The sequence below is a fragment of the Delphinapterus leucas genome, chromosome 15 (assembly GCF_059928025.1).
Source record: "Delphinapterus leucas isolate spDelLeu-1000000601 "Yukka" chromosome 15, BTC_Dleu_Yukka2, whole genome shotgun sequence".
Taxonomy (NCBI): Eukaryota; Metazoa; Chordata; class Mammalia; order Artiodactyla; family Monodontidae; genus Delphinapterus; species Delphinapterus leucas.
In genome coordinates this window covers 5,804,362-5,830,455 of record NC_143143.1, presented here as the reverse complement: position 1 = coordinate 5,830,455, position 26,094 = coordinate 5,804,362, and the positions used below count along the sequence as shown (strand labels likewise).

The following is a 26,094-nucleotide window of genomic DNA, read 5'->3' as shown; positions in this document are numbered from 1 at the left end:
CTGCTCTCCCACAGGGATCTTTCCCTTCTCTAAATCCTTGTATTTATTTTCTGTCCTACCACGTGGCACTGAATCACAGACTCCCTCTTAAAATTTTGCTTCTTATGGCTATGTCACCTCCCTCCAGCCTAATTCTCTTTTGAGGCAGAAAGTTTTAAATTGTTTGAATCCCCAAACACAGCACCAAGTTCAGTACTCAGTATCCTTCTGTTTCATCTTAATTTTAAAAATTTAGGAATTTATGCTTTCCATCTATACTTCATTACATTTAAGTTTAATTCATTACATTCCGGTTTCTGAAACCTTTATCTCATCCTTCCACCAAAAGCTTACCGAAAATAGAACAATGGGATATTTGTTTTATAACAGCTTTACTGAGGTATAATTGAAACATCATCGAAATCACCTTTTAAAGTGTACAGTTCAGTAGTTTTTAGGACAAATCTTCCTCAACTTACCATGGGGTTATGTTCCAATAAACTCATCCTAAGTGGAAAATACCTGAAGTTGAGAATGCATTTAACACACCCAACCTACCACACATCCTAGCTTAGCCCAGCCAACTTGAATGTGCTTTAAAACATTCACACTACCTAACCCAAAGTCTATTTAATAATAAAGTGTTGACTTTCTCTTATAATTTAGTAACAACTGTACTGAAAGTGAAAAACAGAATGGTTGTATGGGTTCAGAATAGCTGTAAGCGTGTGCTTGTTGACCCTCGTGACTGCATGGCCGACCAGGAGCTGAAGCTTGGTACCACTACCCAGCACCACGTGAGTATCATACCACATACGCTGGTCTGGTCAAAATTCAGTGTTCAAAGTATGGTTTCTACTGAATACAGATTGTATATATATATTTTTTCACGCCATCATAAAGTCAAAAAATTGTTTCACACCATCATAAAGTCAAAAAATTGTAACTCAGCGACCATGTATATTTTTCCTAGAGCTATATGACCATCAACCCTATCTAGTTACAGAAAGAAGCCCACAGGTAGCCTCTCTCCACTCTTCCTCCCCTAGAAGGTGACAACCACTAATCTACTGTTTATCTCTATGGACTTGTCTATTCTAGACATTTCATATAAATGGAATCATACAACATGTGGCCTTCTGTGTCTTGCTTCCTCACTTAGCATACTTTCAAGGTTTACCCCGCTGTAACACATACTGGTACTTCATTCCTTTCTACTGCCGAGTAATACTCCATTGCGTGAATATACCATTTTAATTTATTCATTCATCAGCTGATGGTCATTTGGAGTATTTCCACATTTTGACTATTATGACTATTAACACTGTAGACATTTGTGTGCGGGTTTTTGTGGACATAAGTTTTAATTTCTCTTGGATTTACACCTATGGGTGAAATTGTTGAGCCTATGGTAATTCCATGTTTAATATTTTGAGAAACTGTCAGACTGTTTCCAAAGAGCAAGCACTATTTTACCATCCTACAAGCAACATATGAGGATTCCATTTTTCTCCACATCCTCACCAATACTTGCTATTACCTTTTTCATTCTAGCTATGCTAATGTGTATAAAGTGGTATCTCATTGTGGTTATGATTTGCGTTTGCCTAATGACTAATGATGTTGAGCACTTTTTTCATGTGCTTATAGGTCAGATAAAACTTTTTCAAATATTCCTGAACTGGGCTTCCCTGGTGGTGCAGTGGTTGGGAGTCCGCCTGCCGATGCAGGGGACGCAGGTTCGTGCCCCGGTCCGGGAAGATTCCACATGCCGTGGAGCAGCTGGGCCCGTGAGCCATGGCCACTGAGCCTGCGCGTCCGCAGCCTGTGCTCCGCAACGGGAGAGGCCACAATAGTGAGAGGCCCACGTACAGAAAAAAAAAAAAAAAAAAAAAAAAATTCCTGAACTACTTCTATAAAGTCTGTAGAGTCTTTGTAGAATGTAACCACTAGAGTCTCTGCTCAGTTAGCTTACTGGTCAGCAAATGATTAGACAGAGATTTCCGTAAAGACCTGAAATGATAAGGCTCTGTGTGCCTTTTGCAGCATGCCCTCATCCCTCAGCCAGGCAATCTTCAATTCTGCCTCAGCCTTTACTTCCCACTTATACAGAGCCCCAAGGTCAGCCAGAGGTGAAAGCTTAGGATATCCTCAAGTCTCTCCTGAGCATGTGTGCACAGGATGTATGTGTATGTGGTCTTCTAGATTCCCAGGAATACGTTAAAGCTTTTCACAATATATAAAGACATCTCATTCTCTAATCTTCCCTTTCCCGGGACTGGTGTTGCTACCTCAGGCAGCTGTGATATTAAACAACTGCCAGGGACTATTTTTGACAAACGCTCTCACATATGACTTTCTCCACTGAGCGAGCTCTGAGTCAGGTCAAATAGAGACAAACCCTGTGAATAGGGTTTTTCTAGGAGCTGTAGTGCTGGTTAAACAGTGCCAGCATTCTGGGGCTGGGTTCTTTTTGGGGGGGTCTCTAAATCTGTACTGTCTTCCACTGGTGGCTGCTAGGCTGGTTTTCACAGCTACTATGGTTGGAAGCCGTTGGCTTTCAAGGCAGAGCTGGGGAGAGGGGTAATGGGAACAGGACAATTAAATGCCACAAACCTTGCTATTCTTACTGAAATACAGCTGTTTTTCCTTAAATGCTCCCTGGATTACTGCAAATCTTTAAATTTCAGAGTTGTGAAAGGTTGGTTTTAACAATTTCCCCCGTTGTGCCCATTGCTGCTATGAAGAAGTAAAACTTCAGAGGCCCTTATGCTGCTCTTCTGGACAACATGACAGCAGAGTCACTCCCTCTGCAACAGCGCTCAGACTCTGTGTTTCTTCCTGACTAGTGGCTGATCCAGGAGCCCAGTACTGATGTTTTCAGTAGGCCAAAGGGGTAAACGCACCATCTAAAATCCCTATCATAAGTCTGGGGTCCTAGAGTCAGTTAGACAGGAATGTTGCTGTGCAAAAGCACCAAAACTTTCCCCCTCAGTGATTTTTTTGAGGGGTGGTAGTTGAGGAGGAGGGGGGACAGACACAAGCTGTAGTTTGAAATACATTATTTTATAACTTATTAAAACATGATAAATATTTCAAAAAATTAGGCATTGTTTTAACGTTTATAGGTTTCGAAAAAAGGTACTTACATTTAATTTTTTTTAAATAAACACTTCTCTGAGCTCATCCTTTCTACCTCCTCAAACTCCTCAGACCCTAAAATTAATAGTTACTGAATGATCAAACTGAATCGTTTCCATAAAATCATTCTTATGTCTTTGTTTTCTATAAGATTTCTCAGCTATGCTGGTTGATAGTGCTACTTGGGGGAGGAAGTCATCTCTCTAAATGCAGTCAGCTTTATAACCAAACTAATCAACAAATAACTGAGTATCAACCGTGACCACAGCAGTGGAAGAGAAACTGCCTTTAATTTCACTTCCAAAATTCCTGAATCAGGATTGTCTGAAATACTGCATTTTATATTCTGTACTTTGAATATATAACCACACAATAATTTCTATTTATTCACAACTGTGTTATTCATAGTAATACTTAGTCATTCATCCATAATAATACTCAGTCATTCTCAATATTTCTTGCATTGACAACTTTTTCCTATGTTCATGCAATAACTTTTTTCCTAACAGCTACGACATGCAACCCATCTTTGCACTTTTAGAGGATGTGGAAGAAAAAGTCCACTTTAAATAAAGGCTTTAGAATATCTTAATAACCTAGATTAGAGATGTTATATACCTGCAAAATAACACTACCTTAGTGCACACCTTGAGAAAAAGCCAAAAATAATAGATACAAAGAGGAAAAATATCAAAACAAAGCGATTAATTGCTTCAATGAACTTCTGGTTCCCTATGACAATGACAAAATAATCTAAGTATATTAATAAATAACTATATCATTTAAAAAATCTATAAAAAACTACACTATAAAAATCAATATAGCAGTTTAATTCTCAAAACTACTCTTTCAAGAGGAAAAAAGTATGACCATTCTGCCTATAGTTTTACTCATTCAATAACACTGGGAGCTGCTCCATGCCAGGTGCCAGATAAAAGAAGCCAAGAGCTGACACAGCCCTTCGTGTGCGTGTGTGTGTGTGTGTGTGTGTGTGTGTATGCATTGGGGCTGGGAGGATGGGAAGAAGCATGTTCCATGGAGAAGGGCAGTGTGCACAAGGCGCCGTGGGGAGAGACCCTTTAGATCTGAGCCACTGAATGGTGGCTAGTGTGGCTGAACAAATTGTCAGAAATAGTGAAGACGATACACAAAGGAAGAAGCCAAGGCACAACCTATTTAACTGCAGTCTTAAGAGTCTCAAGAGGAGGAGAGACCTTTTCAGACTGAACAGTGGCATCACACTGATGGTGGTACAGTGGGCATTAAAGAATATTCCTAAAGCAAAAATGAAAATCATCAAGATCACTCCTGTGGGACGGCTTCTGTCACTTAAATCCCTTGGAAGCACCAAAAATGAGACGCAACATTTTAGTCCTCTCCGTTTTGACTCTGGCCTTCCTTTCACCGAGGATGAGTTTAAATGGGAAACGACACGTGGAAGGAGTTTCCTCTCCCGTCCAGCTCAGCTTATGGACCTAAGCCTGGACAGGAGGAGCTCTGCTATGAGGGACCCACCTGGAGAAGAGGTGTGTGCACGTGGGACACCACATGGGGCAGCCGCCGCCACTCGCGGATGGCCAAGCTGCTGGCCATTTCCACCAGGCGCTCGATGAAGCTGAGCTGCTGCTCCTCAGGGTGGCAGATAGCCAGGTATCCACGGTACATGTTGACCTTCCACGCCATCTCCTTTGGACAACTTACTTCTACCTGGTTATGGAAGAATATCACATAGGAAACAATGGGTATACTTCCTCTCAGTGGAAAGAGTCAGAAAGTAAAGTCAATTTTTTGGTAGCCAGTTTGCAAAGCAATAAACAGAAATTAAGCTATAAATAGATACTCATTTTCTTTAGAGACGTCATCATGCTTTAGATTTTTTCTGGACACTCTCCTTTGCCGAATACCAATGAGTGGCCAATCTCTCTATCTATGGAGGTGCCACAGACTCCTTGCTTTAAGGTCACTAGTAGTTCCAGAAAGGGGAAACTGATCAACACCATTATGACGGACCAGATGAATAACGTACAAAGTCAGCCAGTGAATTTTCAAAGGATTAAATATGTGCTCATCTCCTCTCTGATAAATATCAGTATAATTTTGAATTGTTTCCAATTCACACTGTTATCCTGGGAAATTAATCTAACTTGTTCCACATTATATAAGGAAGCTGAAGGCAGCGATTCAGGTTTATAAGAATATGAGTGAACATTCATAAATTTTACTGTCATTTAAAAGCCGCACTTTATTATCTACTATAAAGTTTCCCCCAGATTTCTCATATCTTGGTTATCAGTTCTGATGAAGTGGACAGAGCCCAGAGCCATCACGTTTCCTCCCACTGGCCCTAAGCCCAGGTAGAGGCTCCAGGTGTGCCCGGGAAAGCACCTGTGTTTGCCCACCACTTTCTAAAGAAGGCATTAGAACTCATTGCATTTTATCAGCCTTTTACAGAGCATTTTAAAAAATGTAAATTAAAAAATTAAACTCTTTTCAAAAATAATCTCTTTGTGTATAAAAAAATGAAATAATATAGAGATATTCTTAAAAGAATTTTATAGGACTTGCTGTAACAAGATCAATGAGACATTCATTGTGAAGCACCTTTGGGAAGTAACAATAGAAATTACACACGTCTTAGTCCCATGCTGCTCTCTGTACAAACGATGTAAGAGCAGTGATGGTAATAATAATGCGCTGACATAACACCTGGCCTTGTTTTCTGACATCTGACTTTTTCACAGCAGAGTCACATCGATGGCCCCTCTTAGTTCTCAGTAATCCAGTGATGAAGAAATTCAGGGAGACAACCTTGTAAACACATCTGCTTCCTACATGATCCTCTAAAATTACACCTAAAATCTTACATTTTCTGGACTTAAACACTATTTAAGACAGACTTTTGTCAATCACACCTGCCCTCTGTAACATTAAGAACAAAGGCCTGTCTTCTAATTTCTCCTCCACTGAAAAAAATTACCCCAATTATTAAATCAAACCAAGAAATGAACTACTACAAGCAGCCCCATAATCGCAAGACCCAGGAGGAAAAAGAAAGGTAATTTGCCTTTTTTTCTTTTAAATACTGGTAAATGAGTAAATAAGTTAGTACTATCAAGACCATTTGGAATTAATTTACTGCAGATTACCCAGAGTGCTTATTAATATACTTTGAGCTTTTTCTAACCAGTAAGTGCTTTAAAATTTTGGGAAAGTAATCAAGAATTTGTGAAAGAAGAAGATCATTTGTCAGACCTATGGATGGTATGATACTGCACATATCCTGCTAAGTGAAACCTTGGAAAGGAGAAAAAGAAACCATTAGAGTGAGCTATAAATACTTATTTATAATATAAATATTTTTACACTGAGATAAAATAAAGGAGAAAGTTTATCAGAATAAAGAACAATCAACTGTAAATGCAACCTGTCAGCAAAATATTTATTTCTGTTTACCTACATAAGTGATTGGTTATTTCTCAGAGTAACACCAGCTCCCTGCATCAGGTGAGCCATTTCCCAGGTCCCATCCTGAGAGCCCAGACCCTGGGCTCTGTAGCCACTCTGGAGTTAACAGCTTGTGACTACTTCAGTTCTTCGATCTTTTGCATTTTGTTTAAAAGCAGCAGAAGTAACAAAATAAGCATGGTATCCACAATACAAGTTAAAATTTTAGGTTAATCCTTTCAAACAAAGTGGCCTATAATCTCAATGTGCTTTTGAATCTCCATATTAAGGAAGGAGAATCATTGGTGTGACTGTAAATAAACCCTTACTAGGTAAAGGGGGAAGGTGAGAACAGGACAATAGTGTAAACCCCTAAACCCCATAACACTGGCACCACATAGAAAAGGTCAAAAACCGAGGAGCAGCAGCAAAGAAAAGGGGCCAAGGGAGAAAATCACAGAAGGGTACAGATGCAGGAAAAAATAAAGAGCAACAAGAATAGCTGCTTTCACAGACCACCCAAGGCTTTGATGATGGTGATGATGGTGGTGACTGATAGTGATGATGACGATGACGATGACGATGACGACGACGACGTGGGGTTCAGACAACACAGCTGCACTGTCTGACACCATAACTTCTGATGCCCTGACACAGGCTTCCCAGTGTGAGAAAGAAAACTGTACCTCTGTGCCTGCTCTCCCGTCATGCACTGAATTCCTCTGGATGGAGTTTAATTTTTGAAAATGTAGCGCTCAACCACGTTAATGGCTCAAGTTCAATTACACTGCACAATTACCACTTCCGTAATGCAAGACATGCTTTGAATGTGATACTGTTTTCATGTAACAAACTTACTAACAGCAGCTACTGTGCCAGGCCCTGGGCTTGTACAATCCACCTTTGCTGTACTCACTGCTGCAGAGCTTCTGCCAACCAAGTCCACCAGTACAATTGCCTCTGTTTTTCCAAATTTCTCCAGACATTACTGTTTTCTCAGAGAATCCAAGGTCTCCACCTGATACTTTTTACTGTAACTCAATAATGAACTAATACTTAAGTTATAATTTAACTCAAACTCAGGAAAGATGTTAGTGATAACCCAAAATAACTCTTGCTTTCCAAGCGCTCTCTTTCATCTGTCAAAATGCCCAGCTTGCTGTGAGTGAAGGGAAATCTCCAGAGACTCACAGCTTTGGCAACAGGGCCCCACTCAGCTGTGGAGACTGTGACCTGAGCATGGACTAGTCACGGGGTGGGCAGGGAGGGGTAGGGTCTCACCTGCACCAGCGCCTCCTTCATGGCGGTCCAGTTGGACACCCGCCAAGCACACTCCAGGACCAGGTAAGGGTTAATGTGACCTTTGGACTGGCCGTACTCCGTCAAGGCTTCCCACTGGTTCAGCTCCTTGGAGCACCTAGAGACCAGGGATCCAGGGCCAAAGCTCAGTGACCACACCCACAGATGGGATTTTAAGTCATTTCCATTCCACCGAAAGGAAAAAGTGTTTCCCCCAAACAGAGAAGGGTGGGCTTCTGCGGGATGCTGAGGTGCCCCAGGGCAGTAAACTATGCGCGCCCCTGGAGCAGCAAGAACCGCAGCCCCTGCAGCACAGAGCTCAGAGCTCCGGAGCCTGTGGAGAGCAGGAGTCATTCACTGTTTCTCCAACACACTCTCAATTACTCAAGACTTTAAAAGCTGTTTATAGGTTTTTGTTTGTTCTTTTCTTCACAGGGCCATAAAGAAAGCAGCAAAGTTCCCTCTTAAAAACACTCATTATGAGAAAATTTCAGAGATTCTCACTGGTTTCCTTAACTGATTCTTGAACACGTCACTGTTCAGCTTACCGAATCCAGTGGTCCTCCCAAAGCTGGTATTCTGGGAAAATAGCAGGGGAGGCATTACTCCTCTCATGTTCTTTCTTGGCTTTATCCATTGCCTTTTCATATGATTCTTGTGCCTAAAAAAGTTAAACTGCTTTCAAACTGCGGTTTAACTAGAAACTTTTACATGACCATTGCTCAATTATTTAGGGCAAGTTGCGTCACAGACCCAGGGGTGTCTCGCTGCTCTTCTCTAAGGTCACCCAACACCCAGAATTCTCCATTCAGAGAATAGAAGAGAGTGGAGGAGAAGGTGCATAATTCCCCACATACAACGGAAGGAGCGGGAGGGAGAGTGCCCAGACCCCGGGTTCATTTTTCCATCCGTCAGATATGAGAGCAGGGGCCACAGCCCGTGCCTCTGCCTCTGGAGTTTCTGTGGCTCAGTGTCCTACACGCGGCTGCGACCATACCTGCGACAGTGACCCACACTACAGTGAAAGGACAGGCACGAGGATTAAAATCTCACAATGATCACAATCTACCTACTACTTCCAACAGGATCAATGACTGTAGATAAGAAGCATCCACATTAGCAACTAGCAGTAAATGAGTCAGGACTGAGCTTTAAAAGTGTTCACGTCACATACGTATGTTTCTCTGAAATTGAGACTTTAATCTAAGAGTCTTTATGTGGATAAATAAATGCTTCAAAGAAAACAGTAAGTTTCTTATTTAGACACGAGCTGACTGGAGGACATACTGAAGAACCACTATAAACGCCTTTCACCACCCATGCGACCTGGACGTCCCGCCCGACGGCACTACCTGCTCGAAGAACCCGTGCTGCTCATAGGCGATGGCCGTCGCTGTCTCCGAGTACTTGCAACGCTTCTGCCACAAGCCCGCCCACATGTCTTCCTCTTGTAACAGAGAGTAAAGCTCAGCGAGGGAATCCAGAATCTCCTGAAACACAGGTCCCAGTTTCTGAGTGCTCATGACAACTGCCTTCCCCCTGCCCCAACAAAGCAACTTCACGGTACCTAATTTAAAATCACTGGGGAGATGTTTGCTGGGACCACGAAGTCACCAGCAAGGAAGACGTGACCAGCAAAGCAAGGCGGGGCCTCACCTGCTGAGGCGGAGTGATGCTCTCCTGCTCATAAAACTCGGTCGTTTGCTTGGGCTTAATCTGCAGGCTCAGCCCTTTCTCAAAGGCCTGGTGCTCGAGCATCAAGGTGGAGCGGAACCAGAGGTTGTGGGTCTTCCCCAGGTACTTGAGCACGCAGGGCCGGATGGGGATGGGAGGGACACACTGGGACATGGCCTCCACAAAGCAGTTGAGAGCGCTGGGCTGGCAGTCCCGCTGCACCTGGTGGCTGCCGCTGCACAGGAATGGGCTGATCTCGCCCGCCAGAGCCTGAAACCCAAGAGCAGGTTGACCTGGGTCTTGTGCAAAAATCAGCCCGTCTTTACTCTCTCACTCAGCATCTGGGATATTTTTGATAATTCACTCTTGGATAATACTAGTTTCCTCAGCCTTTGAAACTTAATCAAATACTTATCAAAAGCTAAAACTATATTTTTCAAAAGAGGACTTAAAAAACAGACTCACATGCTGCTGTCTGTCAGACAGGATTTTCCACAATCTGGGGAAAAGCTGGACCCACGTCTTTTCGGCCAGCGTGGTGGAGATGTGGCACAGCTGGACGAAAGCGCTGAGCAGGGCTCCAGTCTGCGGAGAGGAAAGACCGGTGTAGCGGGCAAGGGCTGGTGCTGAAACCCCTGCTATGCGGCTGCCCCATGCGTCTCGGGTCAGGAAACGTTACTGCCCCACCTCACCACACGCTCCTCCACTTCCAAACTTTCAAAGGCCTGAACAAACGTCATGTCACAGTGAGACACAGATTCTGAGCACCACAGACCCCCGGTGTGCTTAGCAGCTGAGCCAGGACCTGGGTAAGGGGCTCACCAGTGACACGCCTACATTTTTAACTTTCAAGCGCATTTCGTATTACTGATTCCACCAGGCCCGAGAAGTACGAACACAATGCTGATGCTGGAAGTGCAAACGAGAGGCACACAGGCGCCATCAAAGCAGAGGCTACTGAAGACATGAAGAGGAAACAGGAGAAGCATACACATACTAGCTAAGCTATTTGCCAACAGGTGTAATTCTGAAGAACAAATCAAGAACCATGAAAGTTCAGAGTCTCTGCAATTGACAGTGGGCAAGAGTTGGAGAGGTGCCTGGAACGCACAGGGCTGAACCGGAACACCCCACAAATGGGGTCGGAGTTGGAAACCAGGGGCCCAGAGGGTATATCAAATCCACAGATGCGTTTGATTTTGTCCACAGCTCCGTGGTTTTTGAAGTATGAATTTCTTATAAACAGCCACGTTTCTGGCTGCTTGAAGCCCAGCTCCCCACGTGGCATCAAGAAGCCGGCGCTGAGGGGCTCAGGCACACACTTCCCGTCCCTCCATGGGCCCTGCTGCCTAAGACGGAGACACACACGTAACAATCATGTTGTCCTTTTTACCCAACAACAGGTCAAGAAGGGAATTCACTCTCATACCCACATCTCTATTAAAAATGCAAAACCCAAGGATACAAATATTCCAAGGAAAATGGAAGAAAACATTTAAGTGGAAAATACTCCTACTTGCTACTCAGGCTGCCCAGTGAGGAAGGCCATGATGAAACGAGCCTGGCTGACCTCATGTGGCTGCTCCCCTCACCCCGGTCAGGGCGCCAGGTGCCTCCTTGCTCCAAGTCAGCGTGGCAGAGGCCAAAGTACTCAATGGCCACGAGTATCCACAGACCTGGCTATAGAAACGATCACCTCGAGCAGTGAATGGGGGAGTCCATGGGTTCATGGACTGTTCAAAATGTTCAGGGGCAGGGGGAGAACCACAACTATCCCCCCAAATTTGCACACACCTTCACTTCCCGGAGCGTATCAAGAAATTTGTCGTGTCTGTTGGTTAACATATGCAGCTGGTTTCCAATGTCCTTTTCCGAAAGTTCTTTGGTTTTGGGCGTGCTGGTCTGATCTCCAGGAGCTAGTTCAATATCTATCTCCACATCCTAAAAAACAGAAACAAACATGTAAAACCAAAAGGTCAACTGAAGAAAATCAACAATCACAACTCCTGTAAACTTCTTGTTACACTTTTGGTAAATAAAATTTTAGTTTCTTGGAAGTTTCTGATTAAATAATCTTGAATTCTAAAATAAAAAACAAGCAGATTAAACTAGACCAGACCTAGCTCTCTTTCTTACATGACACTATAAAAATGGCACCATTTTGCTTTCGTATGTGGATTATGGAAAGCAAAGTTAAAAAGAAATTACAGCTTTAGGGATTTCCCTGGTGGCACAGTGGTTAAGAATCCATCTGCCAATTCAGGGGACATGGGTTCGAGCCCTGGTCCGGGAAGATCCCACATGCCGCGGAGCAACTAAGCCCGTGCGCCACAACTACTGAGCCTGCGCTCTAGAGCCCACGAGCCACAACTACTGAAGCCCACACACCTAGAGCCTGTGCTCCACAGCAAGAGAAGCCACCGCAGTGAGAAGCCTGCACCCCGCAACAAAGAGTAGCCCCCACTCGCTGCAACTAGAGAAAGCCCGCGCGCAGCAACGAAGATCCAATGCAGCCAAAAATAAATAAATAAAATGCAACATAGCTGCCTGGCTGTCTTGCTCATTCAGATTAATAATACTGTCAGGCCAATGCACAGAACCTTGCTGGCATGGTGTTTTACACAACACATCCCCCAAAAAGAATGAACCTTATTTCCCTCTGAATTTTCTGAGAAGTCACAGTCAAAGTCCAATCATCGGACTAGGCTCTAAGTCACGCTAGTGGCCATTTGGTGCGTGCCCTGAAAATGCAGAAGAATCACTTCAAAGCTGGCAACTTATTTCACACGGGAGGACAACAGAAAGAGAAAACGATTCTATCACCAAATGACCTAGTGCTTAGCAACTAAGTGAAGAAAATTTTTATTTGTAAATAAAATAAGTGGATGTCTCACATACAGAAGAGGGTACCAACTACCCCTTTTAAAGCAAAGAGGGTACCCTCCTCCTTCAACACTGATTGGCTGTCTTCTAACACCCAACACTCCAGGCAGGCTGAGCTTCCAAGGGCCAACACCCTAAAGGAAACAGCTTACAGACCAACACCCTGTGTGGTGTCAGCCACTCCACACGGGGTACTGACAGTCAGCAGGACCAAGGCTCTGCCCTGCCAGTCGGGTCTGGGCTCCACAGCCGCCCCTGCCAGGACTGGGTAGAGACACAGGAGGTTCACAGTAGGTGGACCGCGGAGCCAGCTAGAGCCACAGTTCCTTCATGACAGCGTCACTTCCTGGAGCAGTGCTTTGTAATACAACACGGGCTACTCCTGACTTGGGGAGAACAATCACCAAAGAGTAAAACACCCTTTGCTCAGCAGCACAGCCCATGATAAAGTGATCTCTCTTAAAATTTAATGATGAGACAGGGTGCTTATCAATTCTGCCTTTAAAAACATCTAACTGAATGGAAATAACCAAGTGTCCATCAACAGATGCATGGATATTATTCAGTCATAAAAATGAATGAAACCCTGCCATTTGCGATAACATGGATAGGCCTTGAGGGCATTATGCTAACTGAAATCAATCATATGATTTCAATTTTATGTGTAGAATCTAAATACACACACACAAGCTCCTAAATACAGAGAACAGACTGGAGGTTGCCAAAGGCAGAGGGTGGCAGGCAGGTGGAATGGGTCAAGGAGTCAAAAGGTACAAACTTCCAGTTATAAGATAAAGAAGTCCTGGGGATGTAACGTACAGCATGGGGACTGCAGTTAACAATGCGGTGCTGCGTATTTGAAAGTTGCGCAGAGAGTAGGTCTTAAAAGTTCTCCTCACAAGGAAACACCTCTGTAACTATGTGTGCCGATGGATGTTGACCAGACTTACTGTGATGATCGTCTCGCAGTATATACAAATACCAAATCATTACACCGTACACCTGACACTAACAGGATGTATGTCAATTATACCTCCACATTAAAAAAAGGAAAATATAAGTATTGAACACAGTACCACGTTCAGAGCTTTCAGGCAGAGACAGGTTTTAACACATTGCTCTTGCCCTAAAAATATTCTAAGGCTGATACAAAATTCTCCAACAGGGATGGGAGCCCCGCGGTGGAACGGTGGCACTGTGCGCTGGGCGTTACCTCCTCCTTGGACTCGCTGTTCTCCCGCTCCCGGGGCTCCTGCTTGACGTGTGTGACCATGGCGAAGGCCGCGCGGTCGTGGCTATCGGCCAGGTTGATGACGTTGGTGATGGACGGGAGCATGGCGCCCTGGCAGCTGGTCCCGATGGGTGTGCTCTTCTCACATACAGCCAAGAGGAGCTGGAGGGGGTTTGCGGGAGAGAAGACAAACCTGGGATGCACGCCTGGTGCTCTGGCGTGTGGACCCCATTAACCCCGAGTTGCCTCGACCAGCACATGCTGATGACCCCAGTCCCCAGTTCGCTCTACACCCTCCAGCTTCGAAAGGAGTCTGGCCCTCTCTCCCAGCGTCCCCACTCAGGTACCCCTGACTCTGTGTCTAGGCGTAAACTGGGCATCTCTCTCCCTACCAGACAGGACTCCTCCCCTTTCCTCTCAGAGGCGTCTCCCAGGCAGGAGTGCAGCTGCTGTTGCTCCATCCGCCCATTTTCCCGTCTCTCTCGTCTCCCACCCACCTCACCGGGTCCTGCCGGTATCACCTCCTGAACAGCCAGGCAGCCGTCACCTCCTGCCCAGACACAGCTTCCTAACTCATCTCGACTTACTCTTCTCAAACTCATCTTATTCCACAAGCTGACCTCGGCACCCCCTCCCGACACCCCCAGGGGCTCCGCACAGTCCGCAGGGGATGGTGTGAGCTCCCTAGCGGGGCACCCATGAGGTAACAGTCCCCACGTGCACGCAACACCCCCGAGACTATTCCCCGAAGCCCCGACCCGGCTCACACCACCCCCAACCCAGCAACTCTTGCATTCTTACTGAACACCCACTATGTACTGTGTGAGGCCCTGGAGATTCGTTTGTCAACTTCACAGAGACAGTGCCCCCGCCCGGTGAGGCTGGAGTGTCAGAGGGAAGGACAAGACCAACATCAACACATAACACACACAAGCTCATCGTGATGATGCAGCCCAGGGAATGGGCAGGCGACAGAGGATACAAGGGCACCTGCTTCAGTTCAGCGTGGGTGTCAGGAACGTGGCATGTGTGAGAACCCGGGAAGCCAGTGAGGCTGGAGACTAACGAGTGGGGGCAGAGGGGCAGCACAGGGCTGGAGAGGGGCCAGCAAGACGGTATCCTGGAGGTGGGGTCTTGTGCTGGGTACAAAGGCAAGGAGCGACACAGTCTGCTTTACTCTATCAGAACAAGTTTGCAACAGTAAGAACTGTGGCGGGCAGGAGAGAAGGTGGGTGAACACTAAGGACACCATTCCTGTCATCTTCGTGAGCCAGAGAGGGGAGGGAGAAAAGCGAGTGGCCTTGAACTGGTAACACCTGGCAATGGACCAGACACACAGGACGAAGGAGGCAGGACAGCAGGTTCCTAGCTGCGCCCTTCAGCCTGCCCTGTCCTCTGCATGGTCCAATGTCTTTTTCGTCTTTGTCACTTCCTACCCCAGGGCTTGGCACCTAATAGCAATCGGTAAGTCTCGTGAAAGAATGAAGAATAAATCAGGGAACTTTGCCCACTGTGTTGCCATTTGTGAAGTTCCAGATACTGCTATTTACAGCACTAAGAAAACGTACACTCAGCACCAAAGGAAACATGCCAACAAGCTCTCACTGAAACCCAGTGCCACGATTCCCTTCTTTTCCCTCAAAGAGAATTTCACAACCTTGTCTCATTAGACAAAGTGGTCTGGTAACCTATTTGCACAGCATCGGTAACCTGCTTCGGAAAACCTAGGTGGCCTGATGCAGTATGTTTGTTGGTGATTAATCCAAAGAATGAAGCCAGAAGTTTGACTACAATCCCGTGAACAACATCAGAGACCATCTGAACTGCTGTCCACTGAAACAGCCTGACCGTTCAACGCAGAGCCTCATCTCCAGCACCCTGGCCTCTTGCACTAAGGGGTCAGAGCCCACAGCGTTGTCAGGCTGGTCTGGCCTGGCTGCTCTACCCTTCCTGCTTTAAGTCTTTTCCCTTCCTACTAGAGATTAAAGCGGTCTTATGGTAGAGATGTCTGATCTGTCTTTGTGTGTGTGGACACCCGGCCCCAGGCCCCCCACATGGACCATGAGCTGGGTCCGTCCTACCTCAATGCACTGCTTGATCCAGAAGTGGCTCCCCATGGCCTCCCAGTTCTGGGAGCAGGTCACGTAGAGCAGGCGCTCGTAGACGCGACGCTTCATAGAGTTGTCGAAAACCTCGAAAAACTTGGCCCTGATGAGTGGCTGGGCGCAGCGCAGCCCAGAGAGAAAGGCAGGCTCAAGTTTCGCAGTCAGCTCGCTGCCAGAAAGCGTCTCATCCCTGCAATCCAAGGAACGACACCGAGATAGCAGAGCTACGCAGGACGGGGGACCCTCAGGCCGTAAGCAAACGAGCAGTGAACAAGTGGACACCAGCTTTCCGAAAAGCCTCCATGAAGGCCAAGAGTGTGTTCCAAATCGTCCTGGGCTGATGCAGCATTTGAACAAAAAGGCTCATTAATGATGCCAAAGTATGTTATGTGATTTAAATGAACATTTAAAATTTAGATATAATGAGAAGATTAAAAAGTCACATTACTGGCTAGTCAGAGAGCAGGCCAGGGACTGACACGAGCAACATTTGATTAATTGCTGTGATTACCTGTAGACGTAGTTAACAAGGTCTAAAAACTGTGCATTTAGTTCAAGGTCTTCTGGAAAACGCTTTTCGATGTAGGTCATCATTTTCACAAGCAAAATGGACTTCTCCCGGAGTGTAGGTGTCTGTACAAATTTGTTTTTTAAAAGAAAAGGTCAATTATTTCTGTTTGAAAAAAGACATGCTCCCAAGTATTTCAGCCATATGCTCTACCAATTTTTAAGCTCTTACGATCTTTTCAGGTAAAATAAGACAAGGCTGTTTCTAAATGGTTCTTCGGATGCTTAAGATCAAGACAGGTGCCAACATAAAAGCAACTAAACTAAAAAACAAATCAGAAGTTTGAAAGCATCTTACTAGATCAAATAATAATCCCCCATCATTATTATTTTTGGCTTAACTTCACCACCATAGAAGACTAACAAGTAAGGTTCATTTAACATTTTAACAGAAGTAAAACCTTATAAGATAAGTGACCAGTTATTCCAAATTTCTGTTTACAATCTGTTAAGCACAGTGAGAAAAATCTACCATAAGGGAAGATTCGGTGAACGCAAACACTGGAGAAAAAAATGTTTTGTTTGAGAACTTGCAGAAGAGCTTAGAATGCGACGCCTGAATTCCCTTTTACACACACAGGAAGATCACCTGGCCAGAGCACAGCCCCTCTTCGCAGCTCACCTGATTGGCTGCCATCGGGGAATTATTTTTAACCCATTCTTCCACAATTTTAACCACGGCCCGGAGCATTTTGGCATCGGGGGATTTCTCAATGAGGGAGGTCAGGATGGCCTGGATGAAGTTCTTCCTCATCTCCATGCTCATCACAGCTAGGCGCGTCTTCACCAGCTCCAGACTCAGCATCACCAGCTCACTGGTTCCTGCTCAAGCGGAGAAAGAGCCCAACGATCTCTACCAACTTGCCTGAGCAGGCAACCAACCACCCGCACTGCAAGGCACTCTGGATTCTGCCCATTTCCTCCCCAAAATATCTTCTCCTGCAACTAGAGCTCTGGGATTTGAAGTGCCTCATGGCTTTCTGACTACTCCGCCTTGCCAGGGGGGGCCCTATAAGAGCCTCCTCACAGGGGAAGGGATGATGGAGCTGGTGGGACCACTGCAGGAAACCCCGCATACAGCCAAGCCCTGAAGTCACATGCATGGCACTGGTGCTCCGAGGGGCAACTGGCAGAGGGGCAACTGGCAGAGTGACAACCGCAGCTCCCTGCCGCACACCAACATATCGCCGATTCCTGAAGCTCACAGCTCAGGTCTGGAACCAGTGACTTAATTCTTCTTCAGAAATAATAGTTCTGATAATAGCAATCTCTGTTTTATAGCAAAATTGTTAGATAACTCTCATCTAGTGATGAATGTTGCTCAAATTTCTTCATTCTGACATTCACAATCTTTAAAAGCAGTTCATTTTAAAAGTGACTCTTTTTATGGTTGTAAATGAAATGCTCAGAACCTCTTTGTGAAGAGCAAATGATACTGAACTGCATAAAAACAACAGACATTCGTGTTGGCTTTAGAATCTAATCACAGCCGGCACGTTTAGGTGTTGAAGCCTCAGGGAAGAACACGGGGCCGAGCCTGTCACCTGAGGTTGCTTCCGTGCTGCCCGAGGCGGCCTGCGGGCTCAGGTGCTCTCGGACCATCTTCTGCAGGGAGCGCATGAAGACCGAGATCAGCCTGTCGATGTAGCTCGGGTTGTTGCTGCAGGCAGACTTGAGGATCATCAGGGTCCCTGAAAGGTAGAGAGTGACAGGTGTTTTTTGAGAAAGGTCTTAAAAAATTGAGTAATTCACAAAAACGTACTACTCAAAACATTAAAAAAATGTGCTAGACAAAAATGTGCCATTTCTGACAAAAGTACAGGTTAATCCCAAATGTCAACATTACAGGTGGCCCTTAAACCACACAGGTCTGAACTGCATGAGCCCACTTACGCATAGCTTTTTTTCACTAGTAAATACTACAGTGCTACACGAGCCGGGGTCAGCTGAATCTGTGTACAAGGGGCTGCGGACACGGAGGAACCATGTAAAATATACAGAGAGCCGACTGTAACTCATAAGAAGATTTTCGCCTGCAAGGGGTCAGCGCCCCTCGGCCCCAGAAGGAAAAGCTCATCCAGTGCACAGCTGGACCACGCTGGGAAAACCACGATGGACACACGCTCACCAAAGAGCTGGGAGGGGTTGGCGCTGGTGGCCTTCTCGTAGTTGGTGAGTCCCTCATAGATGACTTTGCCCACCGCCGCGTAGAGGCACTCCAGCTCCTCGTACTTGGAGGCCACGCTCGAAGTGCCTGAAACAGTAGTGGGAACCTGGGCTCTGGGGTCCGGCTCGCGGGCCCGGCCAGGCTCTGGGACGCTAACTCTCCTCAGGCTAGCATTGAGCTTGGCTGTCTGGGACCTGCAGTGACTGACACAGGCACCTCTCACCGCAGGACGCGTGGTTCCCAGTTTACAGAGCTCAGTAACCACCTTTCATGCCACCAAGCCTCGCCTGAATACCCTAAATACACTTACATATGAGAAGCCAAAATTCTATCTTGTAAGCTGTTCAACAACTGACAACATATTTTAACCTAGCTTCCTTTAAATACCATATGGAAATGGTATGTTCAGCTGATGAAGAAAACTGTATTTCCAAGGCAGACACAAAACTGCTAATGCAGACTGCTACCATGAAGTTTTTATGTCAACTTTTTTTTTTTTTTTTTTTTTTTTGCGGTATGTGGGCCTCTCACTGTTGCGGCCTCTCCTGCCGCGGAGCACAGGCTCCGGACACGCAGGCTCAGCGGCCATGGTTCACGGGCCCATCCACTCCGCGGCATGTGGGATCCTCCCGGACCGGGACACGAACCCGCGTCCCCTGCATCAGCAGGCGGACTCTCAGCCACTGCGCCACCAGGGAAGCCCTCAACTTCTTTTAAAGAAAGTTTAAAGGTACAAAGAAAAGCAGAATAATAAAATGCTCACTATAGTAACAGGAGGATGAGCATTCTCAGCTAACAAGCTCTGTGCCCACCCATCCACTTGGAAAGAAAGAAAGGTGCCAACAGCAAAGGTCACATACTTGGCTCCGTTGGGAAAATACTCATGAGGCGTGAAAGAAGGCTGTGGACGGCTCGTAACACTTTGGTGTTTCCGCACGTCATACAGGCTGCGATTCCACGCTGCAGGGGTTTGAAGCTGCTCAGGATGGCTGGGGACTGCAGCACTGTCAGCAAGAAGCTCAGCACTTCCAATCCTGTGCATATGTTTCCATAGTTCACTTGATTGGGCTGCTCCTGGAACGGAGAACACAGGCCACACACAGATGAGATAAACAGTACAGCGAATTACAGACAGAAACCAAGCGAAATTAAAACTACACGTGTCAATAAGTACTTGGAAATGAAATAAACAACCACTGAAGAATAAACACATTAGATATATAAATGACCACCATATTTTATTAACACAGTAGGATTTCATAATCTTCCTTTTAATAAATTTGCTTTAAATATTTAGTCAAACTTCCCTTAAGCTCATGAAAGATATTAATATTCAATATTTAGTACTAAAATTTTGAAAATCACTAAAATCTGGTTTAAAAAGGCAACTACTGCAATGAATTTTGCTTTTTTCTCATGTTTTTAGTTAAAATACATATATCCTTCCAAAAGGAAGTATCTTTGAAACTGTGTATCATGAAATCAATCGAAGAGATTGTCAGCATTAAAAAAGGAAGAAAGAAAAAAAACCCAAAAGAATAAAATAGAAAATAGAGTACAAGTTTTACAGTAAGGATTTAAGTTTGGCCTCACAACACGTGTCTGTGGCTGACGCACAGGGCTGATGCCCTGCAGGTGCACTGTGTGTGTGCACTGCTGTGAGGCAGATCATGGGGAAAGGCAGGAAGTCAGTGTGAGCAGACCCATCGCCCTCAGAAAACGTCAGCCTGTGAAGGGGCTGAGCTTGATTCAATGGTGACTACATTTGATAGGAAAATAATTTGACCTTTCAAAGAGAAAAAGAGGAAAGAAATCTGCAAATAAGTTAAGCAGCAAGCATGTACTGCAGACTCAGGGGGCCTATTACTCTGTTTCCATAACACAGGTTAACCTGTGTAACCTTTCAAAACACTTGAGCAATGATGCTAATCTTTGCAGCACAAAATAACAAATGCTTACAGTAGGTATGATCATCCTGAGACCAAAAGCTTTCAAATTTCACCACAGAACTAGATAAACTGAACTGTATCCTGGTAATGAAATGGATAAGGCAAGAGAACAGCTTCTGCAACCTCCAGAAAATTACAGAATCGTGGTTTTTACAGAAACAAAAACAACCAAAAAATCCAACGAATAATCAGCCATCTGGGGCTATCTCTAATTACCTGACTATACAGTGCTATGTCCATCATTCAATCTATTTTAAAAATTCAACTTAAATTAAAGGTGGTTGCATAAGTCAACTAAAAATGTTTATTCCATGCCAGCAGGTAGGTGGGTTTAAGAAATTAATCTGTGAAAGGCAAGAGAACTATTCTGTTTTCAAAACTCCCAACTCTCCCTGGGGTGGAGGTGAGAGCTGAAGATTTAGAGCCATTTTCAGCGAATGACACTCCCTCCTCATTAGCCAGTGGCCAGAGGAAGAGGCAAAAGGGGCCATGACCAGCCGCGGGCAAGGAGATTGGGGTTGGTGACCCGCCCGTGCCTGGGCCCTCGCACCTACCACGCTCATTAGCAGCTTGTCGAACCACTGGAGTTTGAGCTCCGACTTGGACCACATGTCTGGTCGCAAGGCTGTCTTCAGGAGAGTGACACACCGGCGGGACAGCACCTCCCCAGGAGACCCCGCAGTGCTGGTGTTGTCGTTAACCTGGAAGTTCACTCACGTTCAAGCCCGAGTTTCCCAGCACACGTGTTCACAGGCCTCTCGCCAGCTGCTGCCCCGCGCCCTCCCACCCCAGCGCTCCACCTCCTCTCCTGTCTGACTCAACCTTGCTTCAACCCAGCTGTCTCTGCTCCCCCTGGGGACACTCCCTCCTCCCTCACAGTGGGTCAGTGGTGATCTGCACTCATTTGTGCGATTAATCCATCAGCTGGGCCTCCCAGGCCGTGCCCAGCACGCTGCAGCACACAGGAAAGGATCAGTTGAAGAGTTTAGAAGACTGTCTTCAGTACTTGGAGATCCTCAATAGTGCTGCAAGATATACTATTTTTTAATAATTACAAAAACTACTTTGTAAGGGAAATTTCAGTTACAAGCTTTTTTGAAATATAAAAATGAAGTTTCAGGAATTGATTCCCAACAACTCCATGAAAATATTTTACTGATTTGAATGATAAATGCAAGTTATAAAGCAGCTGAATTACTAATGTTGTCCATAACTTATGTAGGTTGGGTCATCCCAACACCTTTATGACACAGATAACTCGAAAGTCAAGTGATCTGCCCAAGATCACTGAACTGCCATGTTTCCCCAACACCAAGATGCTATTATAAGCTATACCATTACTTCATCACCACTAAAAAAAGAAATGTTTTTTTAAATCGTATTATAAAACACAGGCAGATTTCAGATATTAGCAAGTCACAAAATAAATGGAATTTGGTATGAAAGGGACAAAACTAGCTCTCAGACCCTGGTTTGTCTATTTCTTTTTTGACCAAACCATCACAGACAATCAAACTCACTGGAGCCTATCAAGCAGCCTTTGTTCGGAAGGATCCCTAACCTGAGACACGCAGATACCACACCTGACAGGCCACGCGGATGAGGAAGTTCACCACGGTGTCCGTGTGCTGCTTGTCAATGGGCTTGGCAAGGAGGGAGTCCGCACCCGGCAGAGACTGGCTCCGCCCAAACACCTGGAGACAGCGGGAAGAGAGTTCTCAACAGCGCAGCCCACTAACTGCATGCGGCCCTCCTCCCCGGGGCAGACCCCATCCTGGACGTCAGGGACACCACTGGCGGGCATGGTCTCCGCAGAAGGACAAGCAAAGTAGCCGTGGAGAAAGTATGGGGTCACGTGCGTGAGACTGAAAGGGCCCAAGGTCCAGGGAGCCAGCAATGTGGGACATCGTGGGGTTTCTAGCTGTGGGCGCAGCCTTTCCCAGCTGTCCTGCTGGCATGGCGCCGGGCACTCGGCCCACATTCAAAGTTTGTTGGATAAATGAACCCGTAAAAGGCGGCGCTCGCAGCCTGTGCATGTGCTCTTACTGCGCTGATGGCTCCCGTCGCCGTCCTGAAGCGCTTCACTTCCTGTGCAGAGTCCACCGACAGGCCTCTTTTAATGGAAGATGAGACAGAGTTGACTCCTTCTCCACTTGTATTTGGGTCCATGTCTGCATCCGGCTTAAAGAAACACACACACACTTGACCTTCCTGACTGTTCTCCAGGGAGAGGCATAAAGAACAGTCAGGGAAGACTCGAGGGGCTGACGCCCTACCTGCTGGTCCTTGATCCTCTGCAGCTCCCACTTGATGACGACTTCGGACAGGTCCACGGCCAGCCGCCTCTGCTCGATGGTGACGCTGGGCGTAAAGCCCAGCCTCTGCATGGCGCTGACCATGTGCTGCACCAGGTGGTGCCGCACCGGGTAGTACACCTGCGGGCGCGGGCCAGGTCACGCCAGGGACACTGCGTGCCGCCCCGCACGCACGCCCACGTAACCCACCTCGGCCCCAACACACACAGCCCAACCTCCTGCCCAAGAATTCTGAACTGTAACTTTAGCAAAGAAATTCTCATCACCTTTTGTATGTGTGTTTGCCACTCCCCCTCCCCCCTACTGAGTGCCAACATAAGAGCGTGTTTCAGCCTTTTAGGACCATCTTTAAAAAATGCTGAACACCGAATTATCTTTAGGTAGGCAAGTCTAGTCACGTGTGTTAAACTTCAGACTTGATGTCATAAAAATTAGCCATGCCAAGAGGCAAATTCCCAACTCTAAAAGAGCTGGCTGTAGAAGAATTAGCTTTTAACTCAATCCTTTCTCCTTTACCCAAACATCTACAAGAAATATCTACATATAAATAAATCCAACAAAGGGGATGATCTGGTTATAGAGAAGGAGGTGCCAGCAACACCTTCAAGCCAAGTTACCAAAATCTAGAGTTAATGACAACTACCTCCCACCTTAGAGTAACAACTCATCTGTATTCGTGGACAACTGAGTACAGCTGACCCTTGAACAACACAGGGGTCAGTGGTGCCCGCCCCTGACAGAGTCACAAACGCAAGCATAAACTTTACAGTTGGCCCTCTCCATCCGTAGTCCCACATCTACGGATTCAACCAAGCGCAGAGCATGTAATACCGTAGTACGTTTATTGAAAAATATCTGCATGTAAGTAGACCCACACAGTTCAAACCCTTGTTGTTCGAAGGTCAACTGTACTTACAAGAAAAATGCCATCTTAGCAAAAAGCTTATACCAGGGACACATTCTCTAAACTACAGCAATTTCCATGTTGATAAGGCCATACACATACCCATACTAACCAATGGATCAGAATTACCTTTACTGAAAGATGTATGACCACCTTATTACTGCAGAAAACGAACACAGGTGAAACTTCAAAGCAAATGCCCGACAGGGTATTTGCTTTGAAGCAATCGCCATCAATCTGCAGTATTTCCTACACACCTTGAAGTGCTGCGCTATCAAATGCAAAATGTGAACCAGCTGGGGGACAGTGTGCCCCTCCTCCACGATGATCTTCCTCGTCCAGTGTGTCAGCATCTGGTGCCCGTCCTCCATTCGGGCAGGCACCGCTGGAGTCAAAATAGCCATCGCCTGCCTGACAATTGCTCGGGCTTCCATTGCATGGGCCTTGAGAAGACTGTGAAAGACCTAAGACAGGACAGAAATACTGATAGAATGAAGGTTTTAAAAAACAAGATAAAAACAATCACTTAGAACTAAGGCATGATATTTCTGCAAAACAATTTAAAGAAATTCCTTAGGGCTCTCTTATTAGGAAAAACCGCAGTAGTTATGTTCTCTTTTCATTTGGTTTTGATGAATATGCTTGCTCTAACATTTTCTGAGCACCTACTATGTGCCCGTGCTGAACTAGGGTGGAGCATACAAAGACGAGCAGGACCCAGCTCCTCTGGCGTAACCAGTGGGAAGTCGGTTGAGGGATACAGATCATTTTACTCCAGCCCCAGGGTAGAAAGTGGAGTGAAAGGGGCCACTCTCAGAGACAGTGCTGAATTAGTTCAAGTGAAGGTCGGATGGAAGTGAGGTCATGGGAACACAGACCAGCCGACTGGCACTGTGGGTGGAGGGGACAGGACGGGGGCTGGAAACAACAGAACTTGCTGAGCCTGCATGCCTGGGAGAATGACAGGGTGTCACAGATGCCCCTGGGGTCTCTGGTCCAGAGAAGTTCCCAAGAGGGAGTGGTCAGAGGAAACAATCAAGAGTGACTCACAGGACAGGACGAGAGCCAGCACTTACCAGGTGCTTAATGGGACAGACAGGCTGAGTGCTCAAGTGCATGATTACATTTAACTCTTACACAGGGACAGTGACGAACTCAGTCACAGTCACGGAACTCAGGAGTGGAAGAAACAAAACTCAAACTCAGCCTGCCTGACATCAAAGCCTAACCCACTGAGCAATGCAAGGAACAAGTGCTTCAGGTCATCAACCCGAAGAGGGGTTAGGAGACAAGGGTTCAAGAGCGCCTACTGTCTGTCTTTAGCTAAGGCGTGGGCCGGGGCCCTTGACTGACACATTTTCACGCAACAGGTAGAGAAGCATGAGGCGGACAAGGCAGACACTGTCTTATTTCAAAAGCAAGGCTGCAGAGGAAGGAGCGGGCAGAGCAGGAACAGGGAGGAAGGGTGAGAATGAATCGTCGTGGACGTTTCACAGTCACAAAAAGGCGGCAGAGAGGAGCATTTTTTTTTTTTTTTTTTTTTTGCGGTACGCGGGCCTCTCACTGTTGTGGCCTCTCCCGTTGCGGAGCACAGGCTCCGGACGCGCAGGCTCAGCGGCCATGGCTCACGGGCCCAGCCGCTCTGCGGCATGTAAGATCTTCCCGGACCGGGGCACGAACCCGTGTCCCCTGCATCGGCAGGCTGACTCTTAACCACTGCGCCACCAGGGAAGCCCAGAGAGGAGCATTTTTAAATGTACTGGGAAGGACAATAAATAGGGAAGCAGGCTGCGCTTGCGCTCATGCGCGGAAGCAGCATGTGCACATGGTGTCGGGTGGACGGGAGGGAGCCCGCTGAGTACCTGCAGGACTATCTTCTTGTGTATCGCGAACTTGGCGATGATGTGGGCCAGCAGCAAGTGCCCGCTGTACTTGCAGGCGGGGTCCACGCAGGCCTTGGAGAGCAGGCAGGGCCACGCGAAGGTCATGAGGCGGCGCAGCTTGCTGTTGCGGTTCTTGTTGTTGTCGTGGACGTGGTGGGGTGCGTGCTCCACCAGCAGCGTGGCAAACTGCAGCAGGTAGATGCGTAGCGAGTCCAGCATGTCCGCCTGCTTCTCCGGGTCCAGGACCTGCGAGAGCACGAGCACAGGATGCACTTCTGGTCTGCTACCTCTGAAGGGTCACTCGACAAGTCTAAGCCTTGAAACACACAAACACTCTCTCTCTCTCTCTCTCCACACAAAATATTAAGCTCTACCGTGATGGACTCAATGACGTCACATCAATTTTCCTTTATTACATACAGATGATAAACTCGATACATTTATTTTAATGCTGAAAAAAGGGGCAGGCTTAGAAGTCAGAATGCAGTGGGCAAAGGGGCTTGAGGTAGAAAAGGAATACTAGCTCTTCAATGTAAGGTGATTCAGGACTGAG

General features: G+C 46.3%; 1 protein-coding gene across 19 annotated transcripts in view; it reads right to left on the bottom strand.

Moving 5' to 3' along the window:
- Positions 1-26,094, bottom strand: part of TRRAP (transformation/transcription domain associated protein) — a 111,197-nt gene that overhangs the window by 28,205 nt on the left and 56,898 nt on the right. For 16 of the 19 annotated variants that reach the window (XR_016387746.1, XM_089895656.1, XM_089895658.1 and 13 more), the window contains 20 exons: positions 25,521-25,787; positions 23,916-24,122; positions 22,716-22,874; positions 22,486-22,620; positions 22,023-22,133; positions 20,994-21,140; positions 19,351-19,564; positions 18,452-18,577; positions 17,868-18,014; positions 16,946-17,145; positions 16,268-16,389; positions 15,733-15,946; positions 13,634-13,813; positions 11,332-11,478; positions 10,003-10,122; positions 9,520-9,807; positions 9,216-9,353; positions 8,412-8,524; positions 7,846-7,981; positions 4,636-4,827 (listed from right to left, as the gene is read on the bottom strand). Coding sequence is in view for 18 of the 19 variants with exons in the window: in XM_089895656.1 (XP_089751782.1) it covers positions 4,636-4,827; positions 7,846-7,981; positions 8,412-8,524; positions 9,216-9,353; positions 9,520-9,807; positions 10,003-10,122; positions 11,332-11,478; positions 13,634-13,813; positions 15,733-15,946; positions 16,268-16,389; positions 16,946-17,145; positions 17,868-18,014; positions 18,452-18,577; positions 19,351-19,564; positions 20,994-21,140; positions 22,023-22,133; positions 22,486-22,620; positions 22,716-22,874; positions 23,916-24,122; positions 25,521-25,787 (3,363 nt within the window). In the remaining variant the exon portion in view is untranslated. The remainder of the gene's footprint in view (positions 1-4,635; positions 4,828-7,845; positions 7,982-8,411; positions 8,525-9,215; positions 9,354-9,519; positions 9,808-10,002; positions 10,123-11,331; positions 11,479-13,633; positions 13,814-15,732; positions 15,947-16,267; positions 16,390-16,945; positions 17,146-17,867; positions 18,015-18,451; positions 18,578-19,350; positions 19,565-20,993; positions 21,141-22,022; positions 22,134-22,485; positions 22,621-22,715; positions 22,875-23,915; positions 24,123-25,520; positions 25,788-26,094) is intronic. The other 3 variants (XM_089895665.1, XM_089895666.1, XM_089895667.1) reach the window with 3 other exon arrangements.